This window comes from Lathamus discolor, chromosome 2, assembly GCF_037157495.1.
Source record: "Lathamus discolor isolate bLatDis1 chromosome 2, bLatDis1.hap1, whole genome shotgun sequence".
Lineage (NCBI taxonomy): Eukaryota > Metazoa > Chordata > Aves > Psittaciformes > Psittacidae > Lathamus > Lathamus discolor.
This window is the reverse complement of record NC_088885.1, coordinates 53585879-53598950: the sequence shown is the minus strand read 5'-3', so window position 1 is coordinate 53598950 and position 13072 is coordinate 53585879. Positions and strand designations below refer to the sequence as shown.

General features: G+C 50.0%; 1 protein-coding gene across 1 annotated transcript; it reads right to left on the bottom strand.

Annotated features, from left to right (window-relative positions):
* Positions 1-2358: 2358 nt before the first annotated feature.
* Positions 2359-10767, bottom strand: CRYGN (crystallin gamma N). The gene is made up of 4 exons (XM_065669262.1): positions 10747-10767; positions 10083-10331; positions 8192-8337; positions 2359-2513 (listed from the first exon to the last, which is right to left on the bottom strand). The coding sequence occupies exons 1-4, from the start codon at positions 10765-10767 to the stop codon at positions 2378-2380; spliced, it is 552 nt and encodes a 183-aa protein (XP_065525334.1). The 3' UTR covers positions 2359-2377.
* Positions 10768-13072: the final 2305 nt, after the last annotated feature.

Here is a 13072-nt window from a genome sequence, read left to right as displayed (position 1 = left end):
CCCAACATTAGTGGGACAGCTACCTCCCCTGGGTGTGTGCACCAAGTGTCAAGAAACCCAGGTGTGGGGATCTCTGGGCTTATGCTGTTGTCCTCAGGGGAATGTTAGTGGATGGTTGTCCTTCATTTTCTTTTCTTTTGTCCTCCAACTACTTAGAGCATCTGGGATTCCAGTTACTATATATTTTGAAGCCTTTGCTGCTTTATCCTTCATGCTGCACTATGACATTGAGCATGCTTCAAATGAATGAAAAGCTTCCTTTAAAGCTAGTGACAATTCACTGCCTGACTCTCTTTGGGACCACATTTAGGGGGTTTTTAACAGATTAATGGCCAGAAGGCCACAACAAAGAGCAACGCATATGACTGAATAGTAACTTTTAATAGAGCGCATTGAGCTCAGGAGCTGATTAGAGGCTTCGTGAAGCAAGAGCAATGTTAATCCTGGAAGGACTCCTAAAATCTTTCGTAAGCTGCATTTAATTAAAAGGAAATTAAACACACAAGAGTTGATGCACGAGTTGTACATTTGTGCATCCCACTCAACGAGTGATTCATTTCCCTGCCATCTTCTCTGACACAGAAATACCTTGCAATCCATTAAAGATGCTTAAATACTTTTATGGCTTCAATGGACCACATGCCACCACAAGCCACACAGGACATGGCTATTCAAATCCAAAGCTGAACTGATGTAACTATAGTGCTTCTTCTATAATTCTAGGAGAGACTGCATGCTCTCTATAGGAGAATGCAATCGCTGGCATTGCTGCTAAGGCAAACATCACCCAGACTACAGTTAAATTCACAAAGTAGATGGCCTTTTGTATTTCCATACCCCCCATAACATACATATGGCATGCGTGTATCTGGGGCAGGTCTCAGTTGACACAGCTTTACCAACATTATCACTTCATCATGGGAGCAGCACATGCCCTTCGCAGACAGGCACAATTGTTACCTGTTGCCCCACTCCTGTTACTGGTAGAGAGCCACAGGGAGACAAGAAGCTCTAACTGGAAAGATGAATGACAAGGTGGATATGTGTGGATTAGTTGAATGGCGGCTGGATCCAGTGTCAGATCAGGATGCAGTACAGGACCAACTAGCCCCTGCCCCAGCATAGAGCACAGACCCTGCTCCTCCCAATCTCTCAGTGAAGGGCAGGATCCCATCGCAGACCCACAAAGCACAGCAGCCCTGAAGGCACACACGCCTCATGCTCCAGTGTGCTGGGGACCTGTCAGCTTCGCTCACGTCCCTTCAGTGGGCTGAGGACAGTGGTTAGATCAGCAGCCTTCCCACTGGATTAACGCAGAGCTTTGCAGCTCTGCCGGCACTATGCCCGTGCCTGTCAGGATCCATCAGGCAGCCAAGCCTTAACAGTTAATGGAATAATGGAGTGAAAATAATAAAATTATCTCTTCCTGAAATACCAGAAAGTCTCTTAGCTAATACTGAACACAGCTATGATTTTGCAGAAAGGATGCTACCTGGACACTGCATGCAAGGGGATGTGCCCCAGCTGTAGTGGATGATCCATAGCTGAACACACAGGGCTCTTCCTATCCCAGCTGCCAAGCATCAAATGGGGTTCAGGGGCACCACAACTGATGGGATGAACTGGGAACACCAAAGGGACAGATGGATGGGAAGAGGGTTCTGTAAAGTGGCAGTGCTGTGGCTGTTCTTCTCTACTGCTACCCGCTCAAATTGTCGTTGTCTCCTGAAGAGTTTATGAATCAGGAAGCAAAGAGAAGGTTGCTCAGGCTTTGTACCTTGAGGGAATATTGTTCTTTGAATACATCTTTTAATGCGTGCTGATCTAAAGTCGCAGTAACTACTCAGGATGAATGATTTCTATCACCTTCGCACCAGGCCCAGCATGTTGTGCTCAGACCCTGCGAGTCAGCTGGATCCTGACATAATCTTCCCGTGTGTCCTCACATGGCATGAGCAGACCCTCCGAAGGCTGTGCGCCTGAGCTCACGGCACACGTATGCAGCAACGTGACCCCCTCCGGGCATTAGGAGTCAGCTGGGTCCATCACGAGGTGGCTCTGGATGGGGCAGAGTGAACATGTGTCAGACCACAACTGCACTGGGAAGCATGTGGTGCATGGTGGTTGTCACCACCAGTTCTGGCCCATCACATCCATGCCCTCATTATAAATCACTGCAGAATAAAAAAGCAAATTCATAGCACATAAATCAAGCTTAGAAAGTTTGTAGGTCTGTTCCCTATTGAACTCAAGCAAGTGATGGAAGAAAAGTATTTAGAGCCAAAAGCTGGTGTTTAACCATTTATTCCAGTCAGTGACTGGGAAGAAGGGTGATGCCCGGTCTCAGCAGGCCGTCGCTGGTAGGATGAAAGCTCAGCTAGAAGTAGTTGATGACTCTTCTGATGGACTGGACGCTTGCGCTGCGCGCCTGCCATGCATTGAAGTTGCTGAACTCGCCCCGCTCCACCACGTACATACGGCCTCGATAGTTGGGCTCCTCGTACAGCACCCACCTGAGCAGAAAGGAAGGGTTATTCAGGTCTCAGCAGTGTAGTCATGTGAGGTGCCCACACTGAGCGGCTGCAGTTAGGCACTATATTGCTGCAAACTACCAGGGCCTGAGGGTCCCTCTGCAGTCCTGATCCTATGCTGCAAACAGAAATGACCCTGATGGAGTTAACAGCTGGTGCTTCTCCCCATTTCCAGTGCAGTCTGGCAGTTATCCACAGCCAGACTAGATCTTGCCTGTAGAGGAAATCGTTAAGGGTTACGCCAGTGATGAAGCCTGGGACCAGGGGCTCCCTGCTTCACACTGCTTGTAGGAATCGATCTCTCTCAGCTTCATCATGTGCAATAGAAACAATTTAAGAGCATCTGATCGTGCTAAAGAAGGATGTGAATTCCTTCAGCCGCTGGATAAACCCATTTTGGACTGTAAGGAGAAATGTGCAATGCTTGAAGGATGTTTTACCTCTTTAAACTGACTCAGTAGCTATGATGGGAACCATATTTAATAATGTCTCTCTTTGCTAGTAATTCTCAGTGGCCTCTCATCGGTGCTTTCCAACAGAGAGCAGGACCTGACTCAGTTATCTTCACTTTATGTCCAGAGTTAACTACAACTTTCCCTTGGGATACAGTCAAATAGATACAACACTCAACAACCATGGTGACTTTAGCATGCCTGACTTCAGCTAGCTTGCCTATGTCTTTCTCCATTGGCAAGTCTCTTGGCATGTCATTCCCTATGTGAAGGACATAAAGTAGGGAAGAATTCTGATGGTCAAGAGTAACAAATTCTGCTACTCTTCTCACCCTCCTTTTAATACAGCCCAAGATATGACCTTAACATGGCCACAACTGTCACCTCTTTCCTCTAAATCTCTGATGCCTTTTAACAAAGCCTTGCCATTACTCTGTTAGTCTTATCGTCAGCTTTCCACCCCATCACTGCTGAACTGCTCATCTCTGCCTTGTTCTTCTCTTCCCACTGTTTCAGGGATGTTTTTAAGGATCTCTCTGCTTGTCCTGTCTATTGGCAGAGCACAAATACAATCCTCCAATTAATTTGCTTTCTGTGATCTGTCTCTTCCCAGGAATTCAGCTGTGACAGCAGGGCTGGGACCCACTGCGTGTGGGATTTCCAGGCACAAACTTGTTCAAGTACCGGATGGGGGAAAGACTGATGGGCCTCCAGAGTCAGACAGCAGCTGGTGAACTCAGCTCACAGTCTGACCCAGAGCAAAAGGCTGGAGGACAAGGAAAAATGTTGTTTATAAAGCCAGCCACCCACGGGCATTATTTCAACAATAAGCAAAAAACTATGGTATTCAGTTGAGGCACCTTCCCCATTCCTTGACATATTTGGGCTTCTTTCGTGCTCCTGACAGGACACCAGGGGGGACCATGGTGGATCCCTTCTCCCATGTGCCTGAGCACCAATACAATGGCACATCGAGCACACATCTGCCTGGTGCCCCTCTCCACCCTGCTGCCCGCACTTGCCTGACCCTTTTCTGCAGCATCGCTGCAACGTGCTCAGCCAAGGCATTTGGATCCCGAGCGTTTCCTGCGAACAAACAACTTCATTCTTTGGCACTTTTTGCAGCCGGTTTATATCTGGACTGGAATTACAAAGTCATCCTCAGGCTTTTCCTTTGAAGCTTAATTTGCAGCGCATGGAGAAGGCTGCCCGCTGCTCATGTGAGTGTAATAGCAGGTTGCCCTGAAGACATGTCCCCCCATCACAGACCATGATGTGCACTGTTCGAGAGCGTGCTCAGCTCTTCAGCTTAATGAAGAACCGCTTCTAAAATTATCCTGCTCTTCTAGTTACACTTCAGCCTTGTTCACAAGGCACACATGGCTTTCTTCCTTTCCTACCCCGTCCCTTCATCTTATATGCACCTCTCCATAGTTTTGGATCATCATGGGTCTCTTTTCTCCATCAGCTCACCATCTCTCCCTCAAGCTCTCCTGAAAAGAGCTCCCAATCCTATTTTCTGTAGCTCCCAATCACTCGCTCCTGCTGAGAGCACCTAACGCTATTGAAAACATTGCATTGCAGTGAGCATGGGCGCTGCTGGCCCACCAGGACATGGTAGCTCTTCCAGCTTTGCTTTGCCCTAGTGCATCTTTCAACAACTAGTGGACCCTGGGCAATAGTACAGAGGGTAGAGCAGCCCCTCATAGTCACTGTCTTTACCAACACTGCTGTGTCTCTCTCCAGACGTGTGGCTGATGGTCTGCATAGTTGCATGGAGCAAATGGGACAGGCCTTGGGGTAGATGAAAGGAGACTGTAGGACCTAGTGTGGTGATAAGAACCCACAGGCCTTCCCCTCTGCTTAAGGAAAGGCTGCAAATAAGAGGAACAAAAGGAATAGCAGAAAGACGGGAGAAAAGTGTATTGGCAGTGCAAGGTGATGAGTGAAGGCTTGCATGGCTTATTAGCTATTCCTTTATTGCTTAAAATTTACATTCTCTTACACCATGAGCAAGCGAGGAAATCAAGTCAGTCAGGAGCCCAGAAACAAAAAACACAGAAGATCCTGTCCTCAAGCCCAGCATGGGAGAGCTGATCCAGGCACATAGCACACAGCCCTCAGACATCTCGGTGCTGTGTTTCATTAGCACATAAACCCAGAGGACACAGAAATAAAACTCTCATGGAACCAGCTCAAGCTCTGTAAGCCAAAACTGTCTGTTCATGATGAAAAGCTAACAACAGAGTGCTGCAGCTCCAGCCTGAATCAAGCAGGATGCTTTCAGCAGGGCTTGAGGTCACTCATTCTCCATGTAGGACCTGAGCAGTGCCATGAGCAGCCCTTACCTCTGCCAAGAAATACGCATCGGTTATTGAGCGGCAACGTTTGGGTACCTGTTCTGGTCGATATTTCACAGCCTGACTGCAGAACATCTACCAAATGCCATAAATGCTTCAGCAGGATAAATGGTTCATTTGGTTCCTCTGAGTTATGTCACTGTAGCATAGAAAAACTCTTTTTGGGGTATTTTCTCCCAGACTGTAAAACAAATTCAGCTTTTGAAAGTTGTTATTTCTAGGCAATCCTCTGTGGAGTGGCTGAGGCACAAAGGAGGACAAGAAGCGCACGTCTTCATCTAAAACCAGATGATACCATATGTGATACTGGAGCTGGCTCTGCCCGTGGGACGGGCAAAGCCACTCACCATGCAAACCCGCAACAGCTTCCGAGGAGGCGGTAACACCTCAAAAGTGCTCCGAAATAGCAATCTCATTTCCAGGATGGATTTAACAGCTTTAGCATCACTGTTTCTGGCTGTGTGGGATAGCAGTCGCCAGCCACAAAGGGCAGCAGGAAAGGTGCTGCGCACACTCAGCCCCACCGCGCACCACACCAAAGGCAGATGTTTCTCTCCATTCCCATGTTTCCAGGTGATCCCTTATCACTTCCTGCAGGCATGGCCACCCCCACAAGTACAGGCAGCAGCTTTTTAACAGCACATGACACCATCCACGGATTTTGAAGGGGAAGCAAATATTTCTGTATCCAACGGATGTTGCATTGTGGGAATTAAGAGGGGAAATTGCAGAGTGAAATTTCGGTGGGCAGAGAGCTTCGAAAGATGCTGCTTACACCTGCTTTCAACATGCACAGGGTAAACCTGACCCACTTTCAGGCTGGGGATGTGCTGGAGACAGCCTGTGGCTGAAACTCCCCTCATCTCTGGCGACATGGTCTAGCGTGAACCATCCCTGCCCATGGCAGGGGGATTGGAACTACATGATTAAGGTCCTTTCCAACCCTACCTATTCTATGATTCTGTGATCCCATTCCCTCTACTCCCCAGATGGTCATAGATGAGTCCTGGGTCCAGCTGCACCTGCAGCAGCTCCGGGGTCACCTGGGGTTATACGGTCCATCCAAACGAGAAAAGCAGTGCTGCAGGGTCTCTTTCTTCTGCCTGGTCTCACCTCTGCTGCAGTATCTCCTCCTTCCCTCCTCCTCCTGCAGCCTGGGGCCAGCAGGTCCCACTGCACCATCCTGCTTTTAATGGCCTTTACAGACCTTTCCATGCACTTGCAACAACCACCTTCCTGGGGTCTGCATGTAATGCTACAAAACCCAGTGGGTTTCCTCACCACGCTCCTCTCAGTAGTTCATTTTTTCCCCTATTTGAGCACTACTCAAAGCCTTTGCGAAGTCGTGTAATGTTAACATGAACAGCCCAGGCTCCCTGCGAAGGCAAGCAAGCGGTGTGCCCCTTATAGGTTTTGTAGGGGAGGGGCAAAATCAATCTGAAAATGTAAGTGCTTGAAAGTTTCTGGGCACCTTCCCAACTTCTCAAGCTCCAGCCTCTGCTGCAGGGAGACATGTGGTAAATAATTGGCCCTAGAGCTCTTGCCAGAGTACTCACAGGCGCTCTCTGGGCTTTATAGCACTGGTACTCAAATGCCTTTTGTTTCAAATGCTCAGCACCGATGGGGTCCCCGGTGGGCTCTGGCCATTTCTTCCCATCAGGAGCTGGTAGCTCTGCTCCTTAGATTTAATGAACCACCACGGCCTCATCATAAGCCTGGGTTTTGGGAGAGGTCTTGGCTGAATCGGAGGGTCCTACAGGACACTCACTGCCAGGGTGTCCCGAGCTTGGATGGCAACAACCCTTTTCCAATTCCAGGAAAAAACTGCTGTTGGGCAGAAAGGGTCCAACCTCCCACACCGGATGCGGGTGGGATGCACAATATCCAGTCCAGGACTCCCAGCCCTGCAGGGCTTCCCCTGTGCCTCTCCCAGGCAGAGGCTCTGGGAGGATTTCACAGCATCCCTGCACTCCAAGCACACTTGCAGTGAAAATGCAATTGTCGGACAGAGGGAAGAGGAGATGGATGGGTAACAGCCCCTCTCACAACAAGATTAATAGCATTAAAAGGACTGACACTAGAGAAAATGCGAACTGCCACCCAGCAGCAAGAAACAGGCAAAGCTGACTTCCTGCTGAGGCTTCCAGGAGCATCTGCAGGGGCAGGAGGACGGGGCTGAGCATCAGCAACACATCTGCAAAGCGGGTTCGCAAGGCATTGAGGGTGACCTAAACCCCTCATTGGGGTGGCTGTGCATCACCACCACAGTTACCCCTGTCTTTCAGAGACAGGGAGTAATTTTAAAGTTAAGCACCACTGTCTCGTTTTTGCTGCTCGAGGAGGAGCTTTTCGGTGTTGCGGCAAGCCTTGGTGAAGCCACTTTGCAAAGCAAAATCCCTGAGCTGCCTCACCCAGACACATCCATCCACCCCCCCCCAAAAGCCTCTGCATGGATTTTAAAGAGGTGTTTGGAAACATGCACAGAAATGTGAAAGCAAGACAGAAAGACCGGGAGAGAGAAAGAGGGAAAGAAGAAGCAAAGAAGCTGGTTTTAGGCTTCTTGTTTCATACACCTTGAAAAGGTATCTCAGAGCTCTTGCAGCATGTGCTTAGTTGCCGCCCTCCAAAAGCCATACCCCTTTGAAGCAGCTCTGAATGGGCAGGCACCAAAATTCCCCTTTAGACCATAGGCTTAACTCACAGTTCTAGGCTTTCTCCAAGTCCCCCCAGCACCAACAGGCTTTTCCAGGAAGGGGAGAGTCTCTGCGGCCACCTAATTCCCCTGCAGTGCTTGGTACAAAGGGTCCAGGGCAGGAAGCACCGTGCCGGGACACTAGCGGTTACTTACGCGCCGTCGCCATACACTTTGAGGGCATTGATGCAGGTCTTGTCCCAGCCTTGTCCCTGCAGGAAGGAGCAATCTTCTGTCAGCTCCAGGCTGGGACCACTGAAATGGCTCCCCTCAAATATTTGGATCCTGTAGTGCTCGCCATGCTGCGGACAGAGGGGTTCGAGTCAACCAGAAAGAAGCACAGCAGGTTATTTCCCTGGCTTTTATCAGACCGAGAGGAGGATGGAAGGGTGCTTCGGAAGAGGAGTGTGAAAAGCAGTCCGACAGCACGGGTGCCAGGACGCACAGAACACACACAAACTCGTGCCACCTCCCAGCACACCGTGCCAACTGGGAAAGCAGCCAGAAGCCATCGTCTCTGCACCCAGCTGCACCTTCCCACAGCTGCCGTCCACATGCAGACCCATCACTTGTGGGCTGCGCTGCCACTTGCTCATCTGCAGATGCCCCCCTCCAGCCCACAAACCCTTCATCCCAAATACAGCATCAGCTACAGCCCCGGCTCTCCATACACACACACAGCAAAAAGCCATACATATCTAGAGCGTACAGACATGCTAGACTATTTCCCTAAGCTAATTTGTATTGCTTCCAGATCCATGTGCAGCTGCTGCTCCTGACAGGGGATGTTCTGCCTTTCCTTAAGGAAAATAAAGCAATGGAAAAGAAAAGGAACCTTTCCCAGCATCATCGTTGCTGTGAGCCCTTGAGGGTGACATGACAGAAAATCGCGCCAGGGAGGTTTCTGCAGCTCGTGGCACACGTATATGGGACAGAGCGAGCTGGAAGGGTGTTTTTAAGCCAAATTCAAAGCATACCTAAATGCATATTTCAAACAAACAACGTCAACGCACACTACGGCCGGGCTGCGATGCCAAACCCCACAGCAGGCAGCCGCCAGCAGCAGCCAAGCGGATACCGTGCCTGAGCAAACATTCCTCTGGGAATCTGCCCTGCAGAAATGCCTCGAAGCACTCACTGGCATCTCACAGGGAAAAACGTGGACCAGAAAGGAGGAGCACATCCTCATGCCAGCAGGGCTCCAGGGCCTGGGGCAGAGCATCCCTCCACGTATGGGCCACGGAGGTGCATTAGGAGGGATGTTACAGACTTGAAAGCAGCTTTGGGGCCAGTGAGAAACCCCCCAAGCTCCAAGTGGGTTTATGATTGCCCCAGATGTCACCAGTGATAGGAGCTGAGCAGAAAGACCTAACCCAGATTCACTTTTCTTTGCTAATTTTTAATCTTCCCAATTAAACCTTCCTCTGGGCAATGCTTTCAAAAGCTTCATGAGGGGGTGGGGGAGGGCTCCATAGTATGGGGAAAACAGTGGGTTTAGGTTAGGATTACAGGGAGAGGTTTGCAACAGCAGAAAATGCAGCTAGGAGCAGCCCACGGGTCTGGTTGGGAAAGCCCTCAGACTGCCTGCTTGCCCTCTGGGTGCATGGGGAAAGCAGGCTGCCACGGCTCAAACTTGCCTTGGGCAGCGAACCTCCTTCCTAATCCCCCCATGAGTATTCCACAGGGACTCACATTATAAAGGAAAAAGCATGTGATGCTGGCAGGACCTTGCCCCCTCGTCTGAGAAACCATGGGGAACCTTATCCCATTAAAGCCACTGCGTTTCGCTCTGTGGGAGGAAGGCGATGCGTCTTCCTCCTGACTAGCAGCCATGGGAAACTGCAGCGCAGCTTTGTGGCCTGTGAAGACCACTCCAGGGGGGGACAAACCTTCCCCAGGAAACAATTTCCTTCTCAAGGAGGTCTATTATTTCTAAAGACTTTTATTATGCTTATTCATGGGGCTCCTGTGACCAGGAGAAACAAAGCCCAACTACAGCTCTGTCCTGCTGATGCTCCAACCGGGAGAACCAGACGCACCCACTCACCATCCCAACGGGTCGGCAGGAGCCCAGGTGGTCGCTGCGACCATTCCAGCGATAGAAATCGGGGTATTCGCCATGCTCCAGGATGTACTGCTGCCCTCGGAAGTTGGGGTGATCAAAGCAGACCCAGGCCCCGCTCTGGACGCAGATGGAGTTGACCCGGTTGAGGAATCCTTGGTCTTGGAAGCTGCCGCAGCTGCCGCAGACCTCCAGCTTCCTGCCTGTGAAGCATTTGCCTTCATAGAAAGTGATCTATGGAGAGGGAGGAGAATGGGCCCGTGATGAGGAGCAGGGGCACGGCTGGCCCCATCTCTTGCAGATGCATCATTCCAGGGTTTCTTTAGCTGCTTTCCAGCAAGAGGAGCACGGCATCACTGGCATTTTTTCCTAAGAGCTGTATTTGTTTTTCTGGGAACGCAGCGCATCCCGCATTTACAACATTTCTCGCTGCCTCGTACTCACTCACACATATTTCCAGCAGGAATGTTTAAACAGGAAACTCCGCTCCCGAAACACAGCTCCTTCTGCCGCACCCTCCCTGTCCCTGCTACCAAATTTGCTCCCGGTATCATCGCTCACATCGCATCCCGACCTGCTCCCTTCAACCTGGAGGATGCTCGGGCTCTCTGGCCCAGGCTGAAAGGGAAGCACTTGGGTCATTACTTACTTTTCCTGAATATTGAGACATTTTCTGCTGGTGCCTATCCAAGACTAAAAGCAGGAGCCAAACCAAACCCACGATGGACAGAAATGTTGGACACCCCACTATATAGCAGCTGGCGGGGGGGAGCAGGGTGAGACAGCACTGGTGTTATGAGGGCTTTTAACAAAGCAGTGAGAACAGGGGGCTTTACGCTTTCCTGCTTCGTAGGCAGAACCACTGGTAATGGGGCCTGCTGAGTGCGGGGTTTTGATTTTGGGCAGACACTCGGACAAAAGATTTGCTTGGCAGGGCTTTGGCTGATTACTGGTGCACGTTCACTGCTCCCGTTTAAAGGACTTTTCCCTCTGCATTCCCCCCCTTCCCCCCCTTTTTTTTTCCTTCTCTTAGAAGAGACAAGTAAATAAGGAAACAGCAGCAGTTTCCCTGTGTTAGGCTTGCTTCCTTTTACTATCAGGCTGCTGCTTCTCTACTCTGCTCTTGTGAGACCTCACCTGGAGTATTGTGTGCAGTTCTGGTGTCCTCAACATAAAAAGGACATGGAACTGCTGGAACAAGTCCAGAGGAGGGCCACGAGGATGATCAGGGGACTGGAGCACCTCCCGTATGAAGACAGGCTGAGGAAGTTGGGGCTGTTCAGCCTGAAGAAGAGAAGGCTGCGTGGAGACCTCATAGCAGCCTTCCAGTATCTGAAGGGGGCCTATAGGGCTGCTGGGGAGGGACTCTTCATCAGGGACTGTAGTGACAGGACAAGGGGTAACGGGTTAAAACTTAAACAGGGGGAGTTTAGATTGGATCTAAGGAAGAAGTTCTTTACTGTAAGGGTGGTGAGGCACTGGAATGGGAGGTTGTGAATGCCCCATCCCTGGCGGTGTTCAAGGCCAGGCTGGATGAAGCCTTGGGTGAGATGGTTTAGTGTGAGGTGTCCTTGTCTATGGCAGGGGGGTTGGAACTAGATGATCTTGAGGTCCTTTCCAACCCTGACTATTCTATGATTCTTCCCACTTGTTCTCACCTATTGCATTGTGGCAGCCAAAAGTGAGCGTCCTTGAAAGACTCCTCACCAATAACTCATTGCATTCCATCTATCAAAGAAATGGTTTCTTGTACAAAGGAATAGTTTCTCAACCAGCCTTTGAACCTCTTTAAATGGCATCTCCAAAAGGCAAGGACCTAACCCCCTCCAAAGCACAAAAGTTGGGCTCACAAGTCAACCAATGTTATTCACAAGCGTTGTTTTAATGAATGTTTTGTTCTTTCAGCACCAAATTACCGAGGCACTGATTTAAGTCAGGCTTAGAGGGATTTGTAAGCCTGACTTTGCATTGACCATCTAGCTGTATTTACAGCTTCAGAGTCTGGCATCTCAAATGCCAATGCAAGGAAAAGCTGCCTCATTTTCCCCTCTTTGTGCTATAAGAACATCCAGAAACTCTAAATGTCTTACTCTCAGGACAAACAGCAAGGGAAAGCCTCAACCTGTAAACCCCTTCAGTTTATATTAACAAGCAAGGCTACGAAGAGATAAAGGTAAGCATATGCAAGTGGCCCATGGACCACCAGCACACAAAGACATACCAGACCACCGTGTTAAAAGGAGATTTGTCCTTTATGCTATTTCATAGCTCTGGAAGGCATTTCACACCAAGCTCCTACTCATCAAATCCTCCTCTTTGTTACCCACAGTGCCCCCGTCACTGGCACTCCCCTCCCAGTACCATCAGGCACACGCTCCGAATCCAACCCTAAAACCTCATTCCTTGGCAGGTCGCTCCCATTCGCACACATGCCAGCAGCCTCGCTCGGCAACCCCGCTCTGCTGCCTCGGTTCACCGCATCGTTTCGAGATTAAAGGCCATTTGGGAAGAAAGGATGCCATTATTAAGGCTTAAACATATGCCGCCCTCTCAATTAAGATGTAGAAGTTAATAAGCGCGTGTGTGCGCACACGTAGGCTGAGCTGGAAGATGTCGCGTTGACTGGGGTGTGCTGGCGGAGGAAGGAGGGAGGTGGCACATTGAGTTTGTAGAAGAAATGAACCCTTCAGCTGACGCAGTAAAACTGCCCCAGCATCACCGAAATGCTGGTGACGTGTTCTGAAGGGAGGCAGGAAATAATGAGGCTTCCTCTGATTAAAAGCCAACCCTACCTAAACCCTCATTGAGGTGCTGATGTTAGCTCCTAATTGCTGAATTAGGCACCAGGTGTGTGAGAAAAGTAACAGTGCATTGGAAGCCCCACTTGGAAGAGCAGCAGCCAGGGCAAGGGGGCAATAGTGGCACCCCCAAACCCAGCTCTTCCCTGTGGCTTTGCACCTAGTGCCCTGGGAGGG